The 21605-nt window shown below is 37.8% G+C and overlaps 1 protein-coding gene across 1 annotated transcript in view; it reads left to right on the top strand.

Annotated features, from left to right (window-relative positions):
- Positions 1-2063: 2063 nt before the first annotated feature.
- Positions 2064-21605, top strand: part of NUP133 (nucleoporin 133) — a 29933-nt gene continuing 10391 nt past the window's right edge. The window contains exons 1-19 of the mRNA XM_040059745.1: positions 2064-2248; positions 3197-3315; positions 4114-4217; positions 5255-5362; positions 6888-7019; positions 7430-7600; positions 8245-8400; positions 8496-8566; positions 9169-9316; positions 10135-10282; positions 10870-11027; positions 11737-11828; positions 14096-14259; positions 15630-15724; positions 15836-16060; positions 17056-17178; positions 17628-17727; positions 18717-18959; positions 20167-20300. Of these exons, the coding sequence (XP_039915679.1) occupies positions 2064-2248; positions 3197-3315; positions 4114-4217; positions 5255-5362; positions 6888-7019; positions 7430-7600; positions 8245-8400; positions 8496-8566; positions 9169-9316; positions 10135-10282; positions 10870-11027; positions 11737-11828; positions 14096-14259; positions 15630-15724; positions 15836-16060; positions 17056-17178; positions 17628-17727; positions 18717-18959; positions 20167-20300 (2676 nt within the window). The remainder of the gene's footprint in view (positions 2249-3196; positions 3316-4113; positions 4218-5254; positions 5363-6887; positions 7020-7429; positions 7601-8244; positions 8401-8495; positions 8567-9168; positions 9317-10134; positions 10283-10869; positions 11028-11736; positions 11829-14095; positions 14260-15629; positions 15725-15835; positions 16061-17055; positions 17179-17627; positions 17728-18716; positions 18960-20166; positions 20301-21605) is intronic.

A 21605-nucleotide genomic window follows, 5' to 3' on the forward strand; every position in this document is an offset into this window, starting at 1 on the left:
CAAGCTTAAATGTTGTGCATAAATCCCATTAATGGCACCTAGTGAAATTCAGTCAAAATATTAGAGAATGAAAACAAAATTACATCCAGATGTGATTTTATCTTCAGATAAAATTTGCCTAGAAGCATATGTTGTACTAAAGATATGCAAAAAAATACTCCTGACCCAATGTTTAATTTCAAAGTTGGCTATTAGTTAATGTATTCAGAGAGGTTTGCATCTTTAATCCTCACTTATGTAATTTCTCCTTATGTGAGATCCTGCGAGGATCCTGCGAGCCCCTTTATTCCTGTATTTACACAGGTTACAGGAATAACTTGCAGCTGAACTGAATGAGTGTTTCATATCTTTCCTTCATTAGTTGTCCTGGCAGGTATTGCAGCCAACAGAGAAGAGTAAAGAGCTACACAAAAGCTCCAGTCCATTTGCTCTAGGCAAATGTTTGTCATAACAGGGGTACATTGGTTAGCAGATTTTACTCGCGTTAGCACCACTCAAACTCCTTGAGATATTTATAGGACCTTCAAGAACTGGTTACATCTCTAACTGGTATCAGTACAAATTATTTGTGTCATCAGTGAGATTTGAATGTTGAACTGTATCTCTTTCCTGAAGATGGAGCTTTTACAGGGCTGGGACAGTGAAAGGAAACCAACTAATTCCCTGAGAAAGTGTAGCTGCGTATAGATAGCTGCTGTTCAATCAAGCAAAATCAAGCTGTTCAAGAACAGCTGCTGCTGTTCAATCAGCAAAACACAACTGTTCATGCTGTATAATTTTAAATATTTTAGGAACGGGCTGCAAAGAGGAGCTTTCAGTTTCTAAAATAATTTTGGGAAATGTCAATGTCAGCTTGTATTTTCTTCCAGATTTTTCTGTGTTTGCTTGTGTGTGCAATAACTTGTTTGGTTTAGTTTGTTTTTCTTGATGAAGTGACAGTAACATGATGATTTAGCATCATATATATAAAGAAGGCTATTTAGAAGGATACTATATTAATGTAATAATATAGTGATGCTCCACTAAATTTTGGTATTTTGCTTTTTGCATAAAATCAAAGCTGAAGGCGCTTACTTGAATGAAAAAGACAAAGCACTGACACTGACATGTGCCTCATGCTTCCGTCCTGCCAGATGAACCATCTCAAGTTTTTCTCATCTGCAGTTGGGTTCAGTCATGCGGGACCACAATCCACATAGAAAGCCTAACAGCCCCGAATCTATTATCAAAGAACCTATTTTTGAAAAGTTACGCAACTTTTTTTATATGTTGGTTTTAGTTAACTTTATCTTAACTGATTTGCTTTGTTGATAATATACATTCCACTCAACTTCTTCCCCAAGAGGTGGTACGTACGTACCTTCTGAAAGCTTTTTCGTGCACACCGCTTGCCGTTGAGAGTTTAGTCCCCCTTCAAGGCTAAAATCTATTTTGATACCATAGTATAGCTGTAGTGCACGGTTTTTATTTACCACAGATGTGAAGCGTGCCTAGGTTTGAATGGAACATGGCTTTGTGTATGTATTTAATTAGAAAATTGGGTACAAACACAGGTACACACAGGGTATTTTAAAGATAAGGCAACTCTTAGTGGAAAATACGTCCTTCCAAATGGTCTTTGAACAGCTGCTTTTCGATCACATGCAGCCTTCCCTGCTCCAGCTGGTTAATGCCAGCTACTCGCATGAACTCGGTGAGGAATGGCACCGAAATCCACCCCTGTGAATCCTCCTGGGAACGTCCTGAGGGCGCAAGCGTAGCTTCATGGATATATGGGCGAAAGCAGCGTGTTGCGCTGCAGCCCTCAAGCGGAGCCCGCGCTCCCATTCCTCGCTGGAGGCCGGCGCAGGCGCCCTGCACGAGCAACCGCACGGCTGCCGCGGGGTTTCCGCCGCTCCTCGGCAGGGGCCGCGCCGCGCTCGGATCCGCTCGGCTCCGTTCGGCTCCTCCCGGTCACACTCGGCGCCGTTCGGCCCCCGGCGGTTCCCGCGCCGCTCCGCCCCGCGGTGACGCGCTCAGCGGGCGCCCGGCGGGAGCGCGGGGCCGCTGCCGCATCCACAGCCATGTTCCCGTCGGCTCCCGCCTCCCCGCGGACCCCGGGCGGGTCGGCCCGCAGGGCCCTCGGCAGCGCCGCCCCCAGCCCTCTCTCCCGGCCGGGCGGCAAGAAGGGCCTGCCCGTCGTGGCGGCAGCCGCCTCCCCGGTGCTGTTCTCGCCGGCGGCGCGGAGGAGCGGCTCCCTCTCGGCGCGGTGAGTGCCGGCCTCGCTGTTCGGTGCTCGAGCCAGTGTGGGTTACGCTACACTGCTGTACATTAAATCCGTAAATATACGGTGCCGCGTGCTCAGCGTTATGATTACTTCTTACTAGGTTTTGAATACGCGGGTTCCTCAAATACATCCCTGTGTTATACAGGTATGATACATGAAAATAGTAAGAGCTCCCGTATTTAAAAAGAAGATAAAATAGTCAAAAGTTCAGGCGTTTCACACCCACCCCTCTTCCCAGCTTCTTCCCGTCTTCTCCTTTCCCTATGGATCAAAGCTGAGATACAGCATGAGCCCCAGATCAATTTCAGGCTTCACAGTCTCTTTTCTCAGGAGCAGCTATTTGTTGTGCTGTTGAGATAAAGAGAATTGCCCATGTTCAGTTTTGGGAAACTTTTACTTAAAGTCTGCTTTTGCAAACTGAGTGTCAGAATTGTCTGTTGGCTGTGGATCAGCTTTTGCCATTTCACACGGGGAGGCCTGAGACATCATTTCACTTGTGAGGAGAGATAAAAAGAGGGCATTAACTTCTGTAAGCAGAGAAATTTGCCCACGTAATTGTGTTCAAAAGACAACACAGACCTGTGCTGTTGCAGAGAGAGAGGGAAGTAGACCCTGCAGCCAGGGAAGAGCTGCTGCTGAGGTTCTCCTGACATTGTGAATGTCTTTACTTGTAGGTAACCGGAGTATAGAGAAGTTGAACAGTGAGTTTGTTGCTGGTGGAATAATGCATATTTAAAGTCAGTTCTTTAAAAATAGAGAATTTGATGACAGCTAGCAACTTGCGTGGAAGCCACCAAATTATTGCTTTAGGAGGTGTTCCCAAAGGAAGCATGTTTATTTTTGTTTCTGAATAGATACTTGTGAAGTAAATGTCTGCTGAAACTGATGAAGAAGCAATAGAAAGTTAACTGTAACTTTGTTTTGTTTAAGAGCAACTCCTACCAGAGTTATCCAGCTTCCTACAGCAACTGAGACTATTAACTATGATGTTAAGGCTTTTGGATCCTCTCTGCCTGTTAAGGTTATGGAAGCTCTGAAGAAGGCTGATGGTAAGAATTGATGTTATTTTTCTCCATGAAAATTGACAGGTGAGAGAATTCTTATCGTGCCGATGCCATTGAAATGCTGACTTTGCAGAGGGAGCTGAAATATCTGTGCCTTGCATTGGATCCAACCTGGTTATCAATGTAACAATAATTATAATAATACCCACGTGGGTGTGAATGCATGGAAATATCCTTCTGGTGCCACTTATGCAATTTATTTTAAAAAGCCAAGGGCATAAATAAAGCTAATAGTAGGTTTTTAGAAACTTTCACTTATTGGTTCTTTCTCACCTTTTTTCTTGTTTTGATTTTGCTGTGTCCTAGAGTGGATGCTTAATTTTTTTTCTTTACCTCAGTTCCCATCTGTTATCTCTTCCAGAAGCCCTAGTGATGCAAACCTTTCCCTGAGTTCAAGAAATTGGTCTCCTAAGCAATTTTTTCTCTGTGAATAAGTTTTTTCCTTTATAGTAGATATAAGAAGAACCAAATATGTATCTTTAAAATAATGTTAAAATTGTTGAGTGATTAACTAAGCTCTTATAATCTGCTCTAAGTACATGGAAATGGGTTTTAGGGTTGTCTTTTCATTCTCAGAGGTTGAGGGTTTATCAAATAGATTTTTAAACTAGATGTAGTAATTTGATATGTTAATCAAATAGATGGAAATTCTAACATGGAAACTAATTTAATAGAAAATATTTCTTATTTTCATATAAGAATGAAAGTTTATTGGTTTAAAGGTTACTCTGCAGTGTTTTAAAAATCTGAATGCTTTAGAAAAGTTACTCTTTTTTTATGTAGCTGATGTCCAGCTGAGTGTTCAAGTGGATGAAAGTGGTTGGGCCTGGCTAGTTCATAAGGAGAGGCTGATTATTTGGAAGATTGGTCAGTCTGCAGTAGCTAAGGTAACTGAAGGGTCAGGATGGAAAGTCTGTATTTTATGCTGTTTGGTTATGCAGTTATGGGGTTGGGGTTTTCTTCAGCTGGAGTTTGTCTGGTTTCCCTCAAAAGCAGCAGGATTGCTATGAAGTCATGCTAACAACAGCAACTGAAACTCAGGCTTTTGAGAGAGCTTATAATTTTTATATTCCTCTCTTCCGTTGTCATTGTCACCTTGACGCTAAGGTTAATTCTTCATATTTTAATGGGTGTGGCTCTTAGGTTAGATAGTCTTGATAAAGCTTATTTTGATAATTAAAGTCTAGTTGATATGGTACAGATTGCTTTAGATTATTCTGGGACCAATTTTCAGCTTGCAACAAACCCCAAAAACATGGTTAATTTCAGAGGTACTGAATGTATGTTTCGCCTCAATTTCTTAGGTCAAGAGTTTTTATATCCCCTTTGGACAGTGTTTCTTTCAGCATCATTTCAGTGATGGTGTGAGAAAAACTGTAGTTACAAAATCAGTTTCTTTCAGTCAGGACAATATATGTTAGTTATACAGGTCCTGCACTTACAGGGGAGTGTCAGGTATACACGTTCTGGCACTTGGAAAGATTTTTCAAGGGATTAAAATTTTTCTGGTTGTTTAACTTCAAGGGCACAGGGAAATGAAGAGCATTTTCCCTCTCTACCCTGTTAGTACCTAATAAGTTTTCTCACGTGTTTCTAGTTTAATTTTCTTTAGAATATTGTATTAAGGAATAATCAAATAATCTCCAGTAGAAATAATCCAATATCGTAGTGTTGCGAGAAACACCCAGAAATAACTAAAGGAAACCAATGATATTTGAAAATTTGAACATCTTTTTTAGCTGTTTGCTGGTTGTGACAACCTTGTTGAAATTGTTTCATGACCCTTCTTTGGTTCCCTTACATAGTGTCTGGGTTAGTTGAACTGTAATTTTTAGCAGGGTCAAAAAGTCTAAGGATTTTGTGGCAGAGGAGTAAGTTCTTCCAGTCTCATTTAATATGACATCTCTTTCTTTCTTTCTTCCAGTTATCTCTGTGCAAGGAATTGCAGCTGCCACCCAGTGACTTCCAATGGAGTTCTAATTTAGCAGCTATATCTTGTATCAGTTCTTCAGGTGAAGCACCTTCTCTTCAGGTGATCAAATTTTAAATTTTAGTGTTTAAAAGAGCCTTAAGAATAACTTTGAATATATCCTTTTTTATCAAAAGGATATATTCAAAGTATTTGAAAACATTTGGTGCTATAGCATCTATTCAGAAGGTCAGAAGTGATAGTTGGCAGTAAATACCTTTAAAATAAACAAACTTCTGCTAGTCCTTTTAAATTGCACCATGTGCATCTTATGGGATCAAATTAAATAATACCTTTTCTAAGGATTACTTGACATTCTTTCATAACAAACAGAAATACAGTAAACTAAGAGGTGGTGTGTTAGCATACACCAGGGCAATCAGAAATGGTGTTTGACCAAGAGCACTTTAAGTGCTGGCTGAAAACATTGCTCAGTGGATTAATTCCCAGTATCCATAGGTGAGAGGCAAACCCCAGCACCCTCCCTTGGCTGGTCTTTGTAAGGAAGCTGACTCTGGAAGGACAGAATTCATCTGTCTTGACTGATTGGTTTCCTAAGTGGCTTTTTGTCAGTTACTGTGCTAGAGGGTGAGCTTCTGTTCAGTGTTAATGTGCATGTTACTATCATTCATGAAAAGAACCTCTCGTTTACAGCTTAGATTTGAGTTAATATATGTGATGCTCTGATAAAACTGGCTAAGAAGCTGTCCTTGGAAGTAAGCAGCAGTGCAGAATATGTAATACAATCTTTTCTTTTGATTTGTTGTTGTTTACTCTTCCAGATGATAGAAGAAATCTTAGTATTTTGGAATTATCTCGTGAAACCTGAAATGTTCTGACTTAGTTTAAGAGGAAGCAATACACCTAACCCTAATACTTTATTTGTTGTGGTTTTAAATTTCATTGTTCTTGTGACCTGAAAGTCAGTGTCTAGTAAAAAATTGATTAGAAAACTCCAAGGAGCTCAATAACAACTCCCAGCTACAGTTCTTCTATTGTTCTATGATTTTTACTTTTTTTTAACAACCAATAGATTAAGTACAATGTTTTTCTCTAAATCTCCACCTGAACAGTCTCTTGCTTCACACTTTTAATTTGGTATCTGTGATTTCCTGGGTTATGCTGTAGACCTATGCCTTTGAAGAGAAGAGCCACCATGTGATTTGATACTTCTCTTAAAGATACTAGAGCAGTTTCTTCATTAAATTATAGTCTACATTTGAAGTCTTCTATAGTAGCTTGGCATCTGAAACAGGTTCTTTCCTGTTTACAACTCCAGGTTTTGTTTGCATTTCAGCAACAGACCCTGAATTATCAGAATCAAGAACCAGTAGAAAATATTCAGTAGGAAAATAAACGAGTATGACATTCCCTGCATGAACTAAGTTGTGCTGCAGAATGGTTTTTTTGATTCAGTTCCAGGTTTGTCAGTGTGCATCCATATGCATTTACTACTTTCTCATGTCTTGGTCACCCACAATCTTGATATGTAAAATAACATGTTTTAGTTAAAGCTGCAATCTGATTTAATATTATATTATTACCATCATCGTCTTGCCTGTTCTCTTAATTACTTTTCCACTTCAAGTCTCTGGCGATAATGGTTGCTACCAGTGAAGGTTCTGTGCGCTACTGGCCCAATCTTGCACATGAAGGATCCTATACAGACACTTTCACAGACTTTGGAGGCTCTCTGTGCAGTTTCCTCACAGCAGTAAAGGTAAAACACTATGATTTATATTAAAATACCAGTATTATTCCTAAATCTAAAGATGGAAAAGTATGCTCAACTTTATTAGTCTTAAATCTGTAATAAATGTCCTGGAAGTAACACTGTTTTTTGTCAGTAGATTCCAATAATTATGTGAGAGTTTTGTTCTGTTGTTTAACTGAAATTGAGATTCATGGACAAAAACGTCACACAAAGCTAAGAAAATTAGTCTCTGCCAGTGCTAAGTACCCATGAGATGTTTGTCTTTTTCTAAGGATGCCTTGTGTCTTGTTCAGTGTTTACCCATATGAACTGACATGAGGAATTTTAGCTGACAGTAGAGTTTTCTAGAATGTGTTGCCTTTTTTTTTTTTTTTTTTTTTTTTTTTTTAATTGTAGCTGCTTTCTCTTTTTGTAAGGGAGGAAGCTTTATTTTATCATCTTCCAGAGGTCAGCTTGTCCGGTTGATACCTGATAGTTCTGGCAAGATTCATCAACATGCCCTGCCACAGGGGCAGGGCATGTTTTCTGGAATTGGTAGAAAGGTTTCTTCTCTCCTGGGTATATTGTCTCCTGGAAATGATGCTGTGGTAAGTTTGAGAAATATTCATCTTCTTTAATTTCTCTTTGTAAATTCTAGTCTGTGTTTAAGAAAGGAAAAAGAAGAGATTGTGTAAGGATGTGTAACAACTGAAAAAGACAGCTCATTTATGTTACTTATATTTCATTGAAATTTGAAACAAATACAGAAACCAAATAAATCTGTATGTTTTGTGAAGGCAAATGCTGTCTTACTCTTCAGCTCCAAATAAAAAGAAACTTTGGAGCAGTATTCCTTCCTATATGTGCAATATACAGGGGAATATGCAATAGTTGCGTGTCCTGGCCCTTTCTAGTGATAGCCTCATTACTAATGGAAGAAACCAGCTTGTAATTCCTCTTTTCTGATTTAACACTGACAATGGTTGGTGATTGGGTTGAGTTTTGTCAATGACAAAACAACTCCAACTCCACAGAAGCTGGCAGGAAGTACAAGAAATGTATTTAGTATAGATGCTCTTTTATCTGTAAAATGAGACTTCTCTTGGAAGTTATCATAATGCTCATCCTGAGTGTAACTTTTGTAGATTGCCCAAGGAAGTTAATCTTGTGGACTGAAAGTTGTTTAGATTATTCTATCCAAATATTCAGGCTTTCCTTTAACCTTTTTAGCTTTTTCATTTTTTAAATGCAGATTTCTAGTGTTCTTTGGGATAGAGAGAAGTCAAGCTTTTACATGCTAACAAGTTCAAATCTAAACAAATGGGAGATTGACGATTCATCAGAACGTTACATCCTCAGCTGGGATATCAACAGGATCCTGAAAGAACATATTACAGATGCAATTTGGGTAAGAGCCAGCCCAGCTGGACAGGGTTAGTGTGTTTGTTTTAACTGATAGCCTGTTTATATACAGTGACACAACAGATGTATTTCTTTTTTTAGGGATCTGAAAGTAACTATGAAGATATTAAAGGAGGAGTAAATATACAATACATGGATTTGCAACAGAATCGGTAAGGGAGTACACTTGCATCTGGTAAGACCTTCATTAATGAGATAAATCTGTTCTGTTTTCCAGCAAAAACTTAATGAAAGTAAGTTTAATTTTACTGGAGTGGAACTCTTGATAAAATAAACACTTTATCTTAGGTAATTAGGTTATCCTATATTTTGTGCTGTCATCTTTTTAGCATTACAAATCCTTTACCTGATAATAATTCCCTTTACTTGTTTTAGTGTCGTTTTATCAGGACTGTGTATTTGTTTTGTCCTGATTTTACAAAGACAAGAAAGAAGCAACTGTAACTTGTTCCAGCAGATGCAGAGAATTTAGTATTTCTTGCATTTGATTTAATTGCATGAAATTGCAGCTGCCTTGGTTCAGCTTGGACTGCAATATGAATACTGTAAATAAAGTAACTTGGAAGAATAAGTAGCATAGTTTTTCTTTCTAAAAGAATTGAACAATATCTAGTTGAGATTGTAATTGGCTACTTTTTTTTTTTGTTTTGTTTGTTTGGGGTTTTTTTGGGTTTTTTTTTTGAGTGGTAGTGTTTGAGCAAGTAAAATAATGGAATAATCATCTCTCAATGATGTGATATCTGTTGTTGAATAGTGATGGACTGGTCATACTTGCTGCAGCATGGCATCCTGGAGATCATCCATGTCTTGTCTACTACACTCTGATAACAGTAGAAGATAAAGGCTATCAGATGTCTGATGATGTTGTTGTGGAGGTCACACAGTATAATCCAACTTTTCAGGTATGCTAATGGAGGTTCTGATGCCAGCTTAAGAAAGTTCAGTGTTTCAGAGTATTACTGTACATAAAACACATGTCAGGATTTTGTCTAAAGGAAAATCAGTTTCCCTTGGAAGCATGTGTTTGTAGTACTCTGAGGAAAAAGTGTACCAGCATCTCTTAATGTTTAATACTAACTGTATGTAAAGTTTATGCTTTGCATTTTAAGGTATGAGATAATATCCTAAAAAATAAATCTAATCTGACTCCTACTGTTTTAATTTTTTGCTGTCTGTGAAAATTTCGACAGAGTGATTTTCCTGTATGCTCCTGCAATTAATTTAGAACAGATCTCAGATTCTGAGACTCTTGTTGCAGAACAAGGAATTACAAGATCTGTTTTTTGGTCCTTGCTAGGCTTGCTGGGAGGGGAGGACACATTGGTTGTTTGTGGAATACATTGTATGTGCTGTGGCTTCTGGAAGCATAAACCTGGGGATTACATTTCTTTGGTAAACTTCTTCCACTCTTCCCCCTCTCTCCACTGCCTGTAATGGCATCTTAAAGCTCAAAGGTGGAAGAAGAATGTGAAAACTCTCGAATAATTGATCTATTTACTTACTCTCCATGTGAAATTAGCAGGAATATAATGCAAATGGCGGGGAGAAAAAACCCAGGATCTAAAATTCTAGGGCAAATTAAAAGTGATTTTGTTTGGTTTTTTAGGTTGTAAGTTACATCCATATCTCATTGTTAAAAATTACAAGTTCAAGCAGCATGGATTAGCACGCTTAAGGGATTGATTATATATGTAATATTGTTTCTATTCAACACTTTCAGTCAGAAGATGAAGTATTGTGCTGCCTGGTAGTCCCAGATTACTTCAGCCATGCTGCTTACCTTTATAAGGAAGATGAAGTGTTTGCTTGTTCCACTGGAACTGGCAGAATTTCCTTACCACAGGAAAAAATCATATTTGGCATACAAGGTAACTTGCTGTGGAGGCAAATCACATTTTTTTGGTACCTCCTAATTCAATATTTTTACAGTATTTAGATGTCTCAGAGAGCAGTGTTGTACTTGTGCTCCTTTATTAAATGTTTCAAGCTGGGAATTTCTTATAAGTGTATGGAGAAGTGCTGATATGACATCCAGTATTCTTACTGTATAGTGCTTCAAATGAAGAGGAAGCAGATCCCAGTTCTTGGTATATGAAAGGATGGGGGTTTTGCTTGTGTAGCTTTTTCCTAACATTCACCGTGGGTTGATTTTTTCCTTGAAGTTAACTCAGTGCCAGATGTCTCTAAGAATATGACCTTCAAAGGTGTTTTGAATTTTTTTCTTCTTTTCTTCTCTTGCCTTCCTTTTTTATTTTTTATAACACTTGCAGTATCTGGAAGTCTACATCTAGAGTAGCAAATAGTTCGACAATTTTTCTCAGTCACGTGCAGTTATCAATTACTGTTGGTTGATTAATGACAGAAGTCAATAATTGGCTATGAAACTCTTACGTTTTGGTTTTAAAATAAAGTGGTATTTATGTGGTTGGTTTTTTTCCCCATCTCCTTATTTTAGGAGATAGTATTTTAGGAGCAGGTTCCTGTAATAGCCTTCCCATCTTCTTTGCCAAGAAAAGTGGACTTCTCACTATCTTGTCCAGGGAAAATATTTCTGTGCTTCCTGAAGACCTTGAAGATGCCCTGTCCTCTTCTATTGCTGGACCAAGAAGTGAGGTAAGGATTATTTGCCTGCCTAGTTGAAAACAAGGTACAAACAAAGCGGGTTTGTATGTCACTTTTGAATTTTCACAGTGGAAATGCTGGCTTGTTTGGGTTTTAAAGTTTGGGGTTTTTTAAATAGAGATTCAAGTGCTTGTAATGAAGGCAGTTTTCAAAACAAAAATTTTTACATCTGCCAGTTGGGGTAGCTTTTTTCCCCCCCTTTGTTTCACAGTTGAGGTTTCCATGAAATTTGCATTTTTTCTTTGTAGTTGTGTTGCTCTCACTAGGCCTAATATAACACTATAGTCAATTGTTACTATTAACTACTATTTTAGTGGAAGGAATTGAGTGATTGCTCTGATGAAACTGTGTTTTTCTTAACAAACTAGTTTCTAGTTAAGTTTGTCTGCAGTTAAACTGTTTCTGTGGACATTAGTACTCCTATCAAAAATGGTGGGTTTGAATCTTCAAATAATTGTCATTAAAAAATCTGGTGGGCAGAGTAAGTTGGTCTAAGTTCCTTTGCAGCTGGTGTTTTTTGGTCAAACCTCTGTGTGACTTTCATTGTAATGTATCTTAAAGGTTTATGTTTGACACAACTGCTTTCAGGTGGTGATTTTATTTTAAATCTATGGCATTACTACTTAAAAAAAAAAGTTTTAATTTCATAATGGAGATTCATATTTGTCTTTCAGCTGAAGTTTTTATTTTGCATTTTCAGAGTCCTGCATTTGACACAACCGGTAGGCTAGAAATTATAGCTCAAGAAGATAAAACCAAATTACTGAAAGCTGCTTTTCTACAGTACTGCAGGTAGAAATTGCACTTCATTTTTGAGACTTTGTTTGCTGTTTTTGAAGGCACTCTGGTATTTGGGTAGGAGATTGTCTTGCTTCGGATATTCCCATGCTATTTTAGTTGTAGCTATTTTAATGGCACACATCTTTATTAGGAAAGCTTAAATAAGCCTTGGGCTAGTGAAGGAGGGATGTGTGCTAGAAAGGAGCAGACTTCTGTAATCTCAATCACTTGTCACTTACTTTGCTTAAATTCTATGGGTACATTTGTGAAAGAACTTTGCATTTTGACTTCTTTATTCTTTAGTAAGTGGTGTTTTGTTGTTGAAAAAACTTTTTCGTCCTCATTTTTATTTGCCTAGCTGTTTTCAGTAATACATTTGAATATACTTATGGCCATGAAGATTAATTGGGTATGGCAGACTTTGGGCAGGATGATATTTTATGTTAGATTGGCTGATATGGAAGAATGAGTGGAAAAAAATACCCTGATAGTCAGACTATCCTGATTAAAACAGTTAGAGTGTGGGGAGGTGTGCAATTCCCCTGAAAGGTGTGATGTTGAGATGAGTGATGTAAACAAAGGAGGAAAAGAGGAAGATAAACAGATCCGTAGGCTTAGATTAATTATGTTTAGAGGGAATTGTTTACAATATTTATGTATTTAAAAAATAAAATAAACAACCCACAAGCTCTCTTAGGAGCTAATCTCCTTAAAGTTTCTTAAAACTTGGAAAGAACAGGTTTATGATAACAAGAGGTAGGAGTGCTTTTGCCATAGAACTTCATGTGAGGTAAAAGATAATGAAGGGGATTAGGCACAGAGAGTAAAGGATACCAATACAAGATCTGTAAACAGGCGCAGAATTTAGACAAATTCTGCATGTGTTCAGAAGTGTCATTAAACAGAAGTGCTGCTGAAGGTGGCTGGAATAGCTGTGGTCTGAGAGCACAGTTAACAAACATGATGTCATTGAGGATATGTACGAGGGCGTTGGAAACAGAAAAGTGGGAGGTAGTAAGGAAAGCAATGTGAAACAGTATGAAAGTTGGAAAATATTTTAATAAAAATCTGGGTTACATTTATGAAACTAGAAGAAAATAATAATAATTTTGTGTGTATAATAGTTATTCTGATTTTTTTCCAGAAAAAAACAGTCTGGTAAAATGAATGGAGCAGTCTTCCATAGACCAGATGTAGCAGTGGCCTGTCCAGATGGCCAGTGAATTGGTGCAGACCAAATAATGGAAAGTTGTGCAGCCACTGGAAGTGTCAAATGTTCCAGCTGTACAGTGAGCTCTGGCAGCTTTACAGACCTAAAGGTCTGATCTTGAGAGGGGATAGGAAGTTCTATGGAAAGATCAGGTTGACCCTTTCTGAGGGCACTTCATGATTTGAAGGAGCTAATAAAGTCCCATGTGATTTCCTTAGAAACATATCCTGCTGGTTAGTAAAGGTGGGACTTTCTTTTTTCATAGAAGATCCAGTGTATTCTGGTTTTTCCTTTGATTTAGGTAACCTTTGTGCGATTTCTGGATGTACTGCTGGCTTGTTTTTTTACAATTTGTAACATCTAGGCCATGTAAGTGTTCAAACTGAAAGTTACATGAAAAATATAAATACTTCTAGTGCTGGACTCACATCATCCCTTTTTATGCGGAATACCATGATTTTTTAGTCACAAAATCAAATCCCTGGGGTTTGTGTATATTGCATAATTCTTTACACAGAAGTACAACTTCACACTTTGGAGGTCTGTGTTTGGTTGCTTCTTTTTCTTTTACTTATCGGTATGAATAAAGGAGGATTCTTTGAAATTATAGGAAATATAAATAATGCATTATATTTGCTGAAGCATTTTCCTGAGAGCTTTTATGAGCTTCCCCTCTATTGCCATTAGTGGGAGTGATGGAGAAAATGAGAAAATTTCAAAGCAAGCAATAGAAATTTAGTGACTTAACTAGCAGATACATTCAGGCTTAGCTCTGTGTGATGAGTCTTTTCTATTAAGTAATAATAATAGAGTTAATTAAAAAAAAAATGTGTCTTGACTCCTGGCTTGTGCTTTTTTGATTTACAAGTTGTACTGCCTACTTGCTTTTAAAGAATTGGAATACCTTTTTTACACAGTTAGTTTAGAGAGAGTGCAAAAAATGATTGATGTATATAATCTAAAGCAGTTCACAAAAAGTGTATCAGAAAGTCTTGTTAACTGAGGGGTTCTTTTTTCTCTAATCCTGTTGGTTGATTTTATTTAGCACACTTTGTTTCTTTAATTTCAGGAAAGATATAGTCAATGCACAAAGCATGGTAATTGAGCTCTTTCCAAGTAATGCAGATGTGGATTCTGATGTTGAACTGGATAGAGCAGTGACTCAGATCAGTGTGGACTTAATGGATGATTACCCTGCCTCTGATCCAAGATGGGCTGAGTCTGTACCGGAAGGTAAATGTAATGTGTTGGGTTTTGAGCTTTTTGGTTTGTTTGGGTTTTATTTTTGCTTGTTTGTTTGTTTTTTCTGAAATGGTATCTGTAATATTCTAGATAACATTATACTTTAAGATTTGCAAAGAAGGCATAGGTGTCGCTTGCCCTCTATCACCGCTAGATGCATTTCCAGAAAGACTTAAAGATGCATCTTTTCATATTACCAGATAAACAGCAGTCTGCTGTGATTAGTTCTTGACTTCATACAGTAAACACAAACTTCAAGGAAAACATATTTCTGAGAAGGGTACTTTGTGCAAGGATCAGGTGGTGTCACTTCTAGTATTTCCGTGATTCCTTGTGTAGTTTTGAATCATTTTCCCAAAAACAGATATGTTAAAAGGCAGAGCTTATTTGCTCATTCTTAGCCCTTTTGTCAGTGTGACTGCACAGCTTCTGGTCACCTTGGATCCTGGGTAGAAGTGAGCTCGTATTCCTCTGGGGCTTTGGTATTTATGTCTGACTGAAAGAGGACTAGAGAAATTGGTTTACAAGTATTTGTTGTACATAAAGCATTAAAGCGAACATGTTTTCAGCAAGAAACCTTTTTGTTCATGGTTCTGTGTCTCTTACAAGTTTTAATTTGAAAGTGGCCTCAGACCTCTAGGGGGTAGTTGCCAGTTAGAAAGTAGAGGCCTAATTTGAAAGTTCATGTGAATAGTTACAGAGGGATGATGTTTCCTGTTGTTGTGTGGGGCAGCCAATTGGAAATTGTCAGGCATCAGATCCGTACTATTTTCTGATTCAACTTTATTTTTAATTTGGCAGCCTGTCTGTGTTTATTCCTGACTCAAGCCAGAAATGAAAATTGATAGCTTCTTGGAAATCATCTTGCTAATTTTGCTCAGTGATAGCTCTTCCAAGTTTTTTTTTATCTTGATATTATAAGCACACTTAGTTTATACAAAAAATCTGGATACAGAGTCAATTAGATCTGAATGACTGTTAGCACTGTGGTTTCTAGTTGTGGTCTAGGGCATAATAAACTTAGCAATGGCTAGTCCACCATGAGGATAAAAGTATGAGTCTGAATCCTACTAAAACAAGAATATGCTCATGAGCTGCTATTTTAGCAGCATAATGAATTCAGTATTTTGGAATAGTACTGATCTGAAGATACTTATTTCTTCTACAAGTTTTACTTCAGCCATGATAGAGTTGAAAAAAAACAGGTTAAAAGCAACATGGTAAGCAGTACATAAATGTGTGCATTTGTAAAAAGTACTAGTGTGGTACAACTATAAAAATTGAGAGATCAGAGGGAAAAAACATAGCTATCCAGAAATAAGGATACCAGGTGTTCTGACCTAAGATTTTACTCCTTTTAGAAGCAGCTGGTTTCAGCAACACATCTCTCATTCTTCTTCATCAGCTAGAGGATAAGACAAAAGCACACTCCTTCTTCATTGAGTTTCTTCATCAGGTAAGTCCTACTGTTCTTTTGTTATCAGCACAGACAGTTTATTACTTTGATTCCTCTAGAACACTGTTTAAAGTGCATGGGGTGTTTTGTTTTGGGTTTTTTTAATAAAAGGTTGGAGTGTTTGAGCGTCTGGGCAGTTTTCCAGCGCGAGGGATGCCGATGGCCACTCGACTGTTGCTCTGTGAGCATGCAGAGAAACTGGCAGCAGCTATTGTTCTCAAGAATCACCACTCTAAGCTGCCTGAGCTGGTCAATGCTGCTATACTGATGACATTAAACAAAAGGGAATGTGATGTTCCACCAAGCCTTACCCCTGCTGATGTGTTCTTCAGGGAGGTAAGAAACCTGTCGTTCCTGAATTACTGTATAGCCTTGCATGTGGTAGATGTCACGGTGCTTTGAAACGTGCTTTGAAACCTTTCCCTGTGAAACCGTAAAAATCAATTCAACTTTACACAACTGCCCTTTAAATAGGGATAATGTGGTAGTATTTTCCTCACATCAGTGTATGTACTTTTTGTGTTTGCAGCTGAAATGTGAATTCTGATAAATTTGATGTAGCAGAAGTAAAGTTGTTACAATTTCCAGCTACCCAACATGGATAAGCAATGAAAAAGACAACTGAAATGCTCTGACACATAAGAAGATGCATGCAAAATTGTATTTTTTAAGGGATGAACTGAAGAGTATGAAGCTTTCCCTATAGGAGAGCTGCTTTGATGATCTGTCCTGGATGGAATTATATTAATTCAGTCACTTATAATTTTTGTCCTCTCTAGTCAAGCTAAGTTAGTTCTCAGTTTATGCTGCATTCCAGTCAAGTGCTCCGTCTTTCTTTCTTTCTTCCTTCTTGAGAAGAACTATGCACAAAACATTTATTCTTGGGAAGTTTTTTACTGCAGAGAACAATAGTTGCTAAGGGAGAAAAATAAATATAAAAGAAAACAGAAATAGTAGTCTGCTATTTTAAAGCAGATATGTTATCCAGTATACTTTATCTAACAAAAATTCTGCTGCCAAATATTCCAGAAGATGACGACGGAATATGCTTAATGGAAGTGTATGGAGTTGCCTTCAGAAATGAGGATTTTTTTTTCTTTTCCTTTCAGGTTGAAGTCCAGAAAGAAGGTGGTTTTTTTGTAGTTTTAAGTACTGTATGAACCATAAGCTGGTGATCTCATTATGCATTAGGGTAGTTGCTACCTTTTAATATTTTTGGCTATTTATGTGGTTTATACTAATGTACTTATTTTTCATACAACTCTTGGCTTTCAGTTTTCAGCTGACAGTGGACATGTTTGTGTTCAGTGTAACTTCTTTCTGTCTTCAAGGTATCCCAGATAGATTCCATCTTTGAATCCTTATTAGAAGAGGAAGAACAAATCCTGAAAGATATGCCTATTGAATCAATTGAGTGGGCTCAGATAGTTGTCGATGTGAACAACATCATTAAGGTACAGAACTGCCTTAACCAAGATGATTGTGGGAGGGCAAGATGAACACTGAAGAGCACAGAGCTAGCTGATTGTAGCACATCTGAGTTACTGACATGAGAAGAAAAGTAAATTTGCTTTTCACGTGTCCAAATACAGTAGGAAGGAGAAGACATACTTGGGCAGAATTAGGGACTTTCCTTTTCCTCTTGAGCCACTGTTAAAGATAATTTGAGAAGTTGCAGCTTTATTGGAAGTTGTGAAGTCATGAATGTGTAGCAAAGAGTGAAGAGATTGTGTTTGAGCATTGAGGTTTCTTGCTCAGTCAGTATGTCCCCTTCTGTTCAGAAAGTGGTATAGAAAGAATGTGGATATTAAAAGAACATTTCAAATTACAAAAGTCAGTATCTTTTGTGGTCTGTGTATACCAAAGTAGACTTTAAAATACTCACATCCTTACCCTTCAATAGGATATGCTACAAGCTGCCTGTCAGTATCGTCAGTCTAGAGCCTCTTTATATAAAACAGGAGAACTTCCAGAAAGAGAACCTGAATATATTCCATGGACAGGTGAGAAAATACTATTACAAGTCCATAAGTTTCAGAACACAGGAATTTCAGTCTAAAATTTAAACTTATGGTTAAAAGCAGCTACAGGGTTGTCAGTGAGAGTAAGTGAAAATGAAGTTCTCATTTGGGGAATTAATGGGCTAAATCAATGAACACTTAGTTTGTCCAGTACTAATTATGTTTTTTTAAAACTTGCATTGCAAATTTGGCTATAAAACCACAAGTTTGGGAAACAAAACTAATTTTAGGGTTTTTATAGTTTTTTTAATGCATTGGTTCTGGTTGGCAGCTCTGTATATAACATATATATATATATACATAATATTAAAATTATAAAATATGATCTATAGCTGTTTTGAAAGGACTGATGATTCTTTACTTGCGTGAATATGTTCTGTTTTGATGGTTTAATAGTGTGAAAATCTATCAGAACAAATGTTCTCACAAGCAAGCACTTTCCAGTTGGTGCTCAAGTTCACTGCAGCCTCTGCATGTAAAACACGTTTGTTTAGTGCTTCCAAGACAAAAGTCTTGCAATCCATATTCCTCTTCACAAAAGCAGGACCCATGCACACTCTTTTGATCTTGGGTTTTGATGACTATATCAGAGTATTTAAATCAGCTTAACAGAAGTTGCCTTTTCCTTGTGTGCGTTCTCTTTGCTTAGAAATAGTGCAAGTAATTCTTTTCTTCTGGAAAAAGTGCTGATGTTGGTAGTTGGCAGCACGGAACTGCCTAGTTCAGGCTTTTTGTTCTACCACATCTTGGCCCAGTTTAATATGTAAAAGTAGATGGGAGTAGTTGTTTATTGCAGGGGTGGAGTGGTGACGCTATTACTTCGATTTTCAAAATGAAAACATTTATTAGCTTTTTTCCTCGGTTTGTTTGGGGTTTTAGTATTATTATACACAGTAATGTTTTTTCTTACGCTTTGCTGCGGCGTGGTGATTGGAGTCTTGCTTTTACGTGTCCTGTGTTGTTTTCCCAAGCCTCCAGCGGCCTCCGTGCAGCGATATCGCGCCAGCACGGGATCATCCTGAAGGTGGTGTATCCCCAGGTGGACAGCAACCTCCGCAGCGTGCTGGCCGAGCAGCTGGTGGCACTCCTGGATTGCTTGCTGGATGGCTACGTCGCTCAGCTCAAGTCTGTGGATCGTCTGGCGGATCAGGAGCGGTACAGCAGTGTGGAAATGGAATACGTGCAGAAGAGATCCGAGCTCTTGTCCCCTCTCCGTGAGTGCTCTCCGTGCTCTTCAACGCGAAGGTTAAATGGTCAATTCGATGGGGAAATGACCACGATGTGATAGAGCAAATGGCATCTGTCTGTGAATTCTGCTTGCTTCACACAGTTGCTTTCAGAGTACAAATGGTTGGTTTAGGATTTAATGAGATAATTACCAAATAAAAGCAGATTACAGGTTAGCATCCAGGATCGCACTCCATGTGTGTACCTCTTACTAGACACCTGGGTGCTTGAATTTTTGTCTTCTGCTTACTTGTTTTATTTTTCTGGCAGGATTTTATCTTGGGCTGCCTGGCTGAAAGTAGCCTGAAAATGGATTCTAAATGTTTATATTGCTGCCAGTAGAGATAAACCTATATGCCTGAAAGCTTGTTTGGTGTTTATCAGTGAATAGTTACTTTTTGAATACCAATTATTTAATAATTGTACCCATTGTTTAATGTGTTGGATGTGATCAAGTCCTGAATGAGTAAGCCATAGAAAAGCTCCCTTTTAAAATGGAAATAAGTTGTTGTAAATGCATTTTAGTAACTTTGGAAAGTTTAATAATTTTTTTTACTGAAGTAAATTATATAAGTAGAACAATCTAGTGATAGTTTTTGAGCGTTCTTAGAAAAAGCTTCATAAAATTATCATTGTCCATTTTTGTGACATTCATGGGCTCTGTTAGCTTATAAATACATTTTATATCATTATGTTCAATCTAAGGTTCATATTTCGTTACAAACAAAACTAAGTCTCCTGCTGACTCTTACATGTTTAACTGAATGAAAAGAGAGATTCTAAGAAGTTTCTCCTTGATGCAAGCTCAATTGTCCTTATTTGTCCTGTTCTTTTTCAAAAGCCTATGGCTGCTGCTTTTTTGCTTTGTGTATTTAAGTGGCTGGTATTGTAGATGTTAAGTCATGGGTGGAATTCCCTTCCCCAGTGCAAATAGCAGATGATGCTAACTTCCAGAGGAAATAGAAGACATGATGGCTTTTAGTATTCCCTTTTTCCTTGTGCTGTGCAACAGAGGTGGTAGGGTCTGTGAGTGTGGGTGTGCGCAGGAGATCTATACAGGAGGGGGGTGTTCCTTTGGGAGTATGTGTGTATATATCTCCTCCATGGCAACAAAGTTGAAACTTTGTTTTCATTTTTCTGGTCTCAGACAAAGGTGAGCTGCTTTGGTAAGACTTCTTTCTCTTGGTTACTTAGTTTCCTTGGGACAGTACCAGTTGGCAGCGGCTTTAGCAGAGAAGTACTGTGACTTTGATATCCTGGTGCAAATGTGTGAGCAGACAGACAACCAGGCCAGATTACAACGCTACATGACTCAGTTTGCAGATCAGGCAAGTCTCTCCTATTTCCTTTAGCTGGTGTTTTATGATAAGGCTGCACCTGAAATGTTGCAAAATTTATTATTTCTTTCTGGGGTTTCTTTTCCTGTTTTTTTTAAATGCATATGTAATTATGTATACATACAGGGGTAATGTGGGGCGCTGAAGTCGATATTCATTGTAAAATATTCAGTGGAGTATTCTACATTGGGAAGGCAAAGCTAGCCAGCAGAAATACAGGTACTAGCTGTATGGGCAGTGCCTTTTCATGGGACCTTTTTGTGCCTCAGGCATGTTTTCTCACTCTTAACATTTTTCAGCATTTTGTGACTTCTTCACTTAGGTGCTGTCGTCATTACATTGTTGTTTTATTAAACTAACATAATATAAAATGGAGGATGATTTCCAAAAGAGATGAAATTGTTAAATGTATCAATAGAAAAGTAATCAATATGTAAGTATAAAAGTAGTTAGGAAGGGTAAGAAGGTAGGGCCATTGCTTTGGGGTTTTTTGCATTGTCCTGCCACATATTTGTTTGACAGTTTTTCCACTGTGTTAAAATCTGGTGTAAAAACTATGTGCTGAAATATTAGAAAGCTTAAGGAAAGGGTGGTAGACATTACTTGAAATGTGTGCAAGTGGAACAAAAGGGGCTTAATTTGAGAATTGGTAAGGTGAATTTGTTTAGCTTTCCACAGCTTCTGGGGGAAGAAATGTTGCAGACTACATGTTTCCTAGTAAAGAGAGTACATAAAGGTTGTTTTAATAACAAAAAAACAGAAGTATCAGAAAGATAGAAATTATGGCAAATTTTTTAAATAATGCATCTTAAATACTGAGCCTGACTGTCAAAGGGGATAAATTATCTTCTTTTTCCCTCTCTTCACATGCTTTATTTTAAAGGGGAAATGTAAAACTTCCTGAAAAGAAGTTACTGTGGCAAATGTAGAGCAGAATAGATAAGTCTAATGGTAGACTTATCAGAGTGATGGCCTCCTCAGACTTCATTTTTTAAATTGTTAATGCAATTAAAATTTAGTGTTACTCTAATACTGTCGTGAAAAGACTAAATTTAATCTCGAACAGAAATCCTGATCGGTTATTTTACGTTCAAGTTTGTGAGGACAAAATAGGGTGGTTTTTCTCTTAAAAAGACAGGTTTTCTTAAACAATGCCTGAGAGAATGAGAGTTGCAGGTTAACTTTCATTTGGTATGAGGGAGCGTTTCAAAACCAGTGACAGCTGAAGTAAACTTGTTCCTGAAAGGAAATAGTGAGCGTGGAGTTTCAAAGGGGGTAAAGGAACAGGTATGAAAA

This window comes from Hirundo rustica, chromosome 3 (genome assembly GCF_015227805.2).
Source record: "Hirundo rustica isolate bHirRus1 chromosome 3, bHirRus1.pri.v3, whole genome shotgun sequence".
NCBI classification, from domain to species: Eukaryota; Metazoa; Chordata; class Aves; order Passeriformes; family Hirundinidae; genus Hirundo; species Hirundo rustica.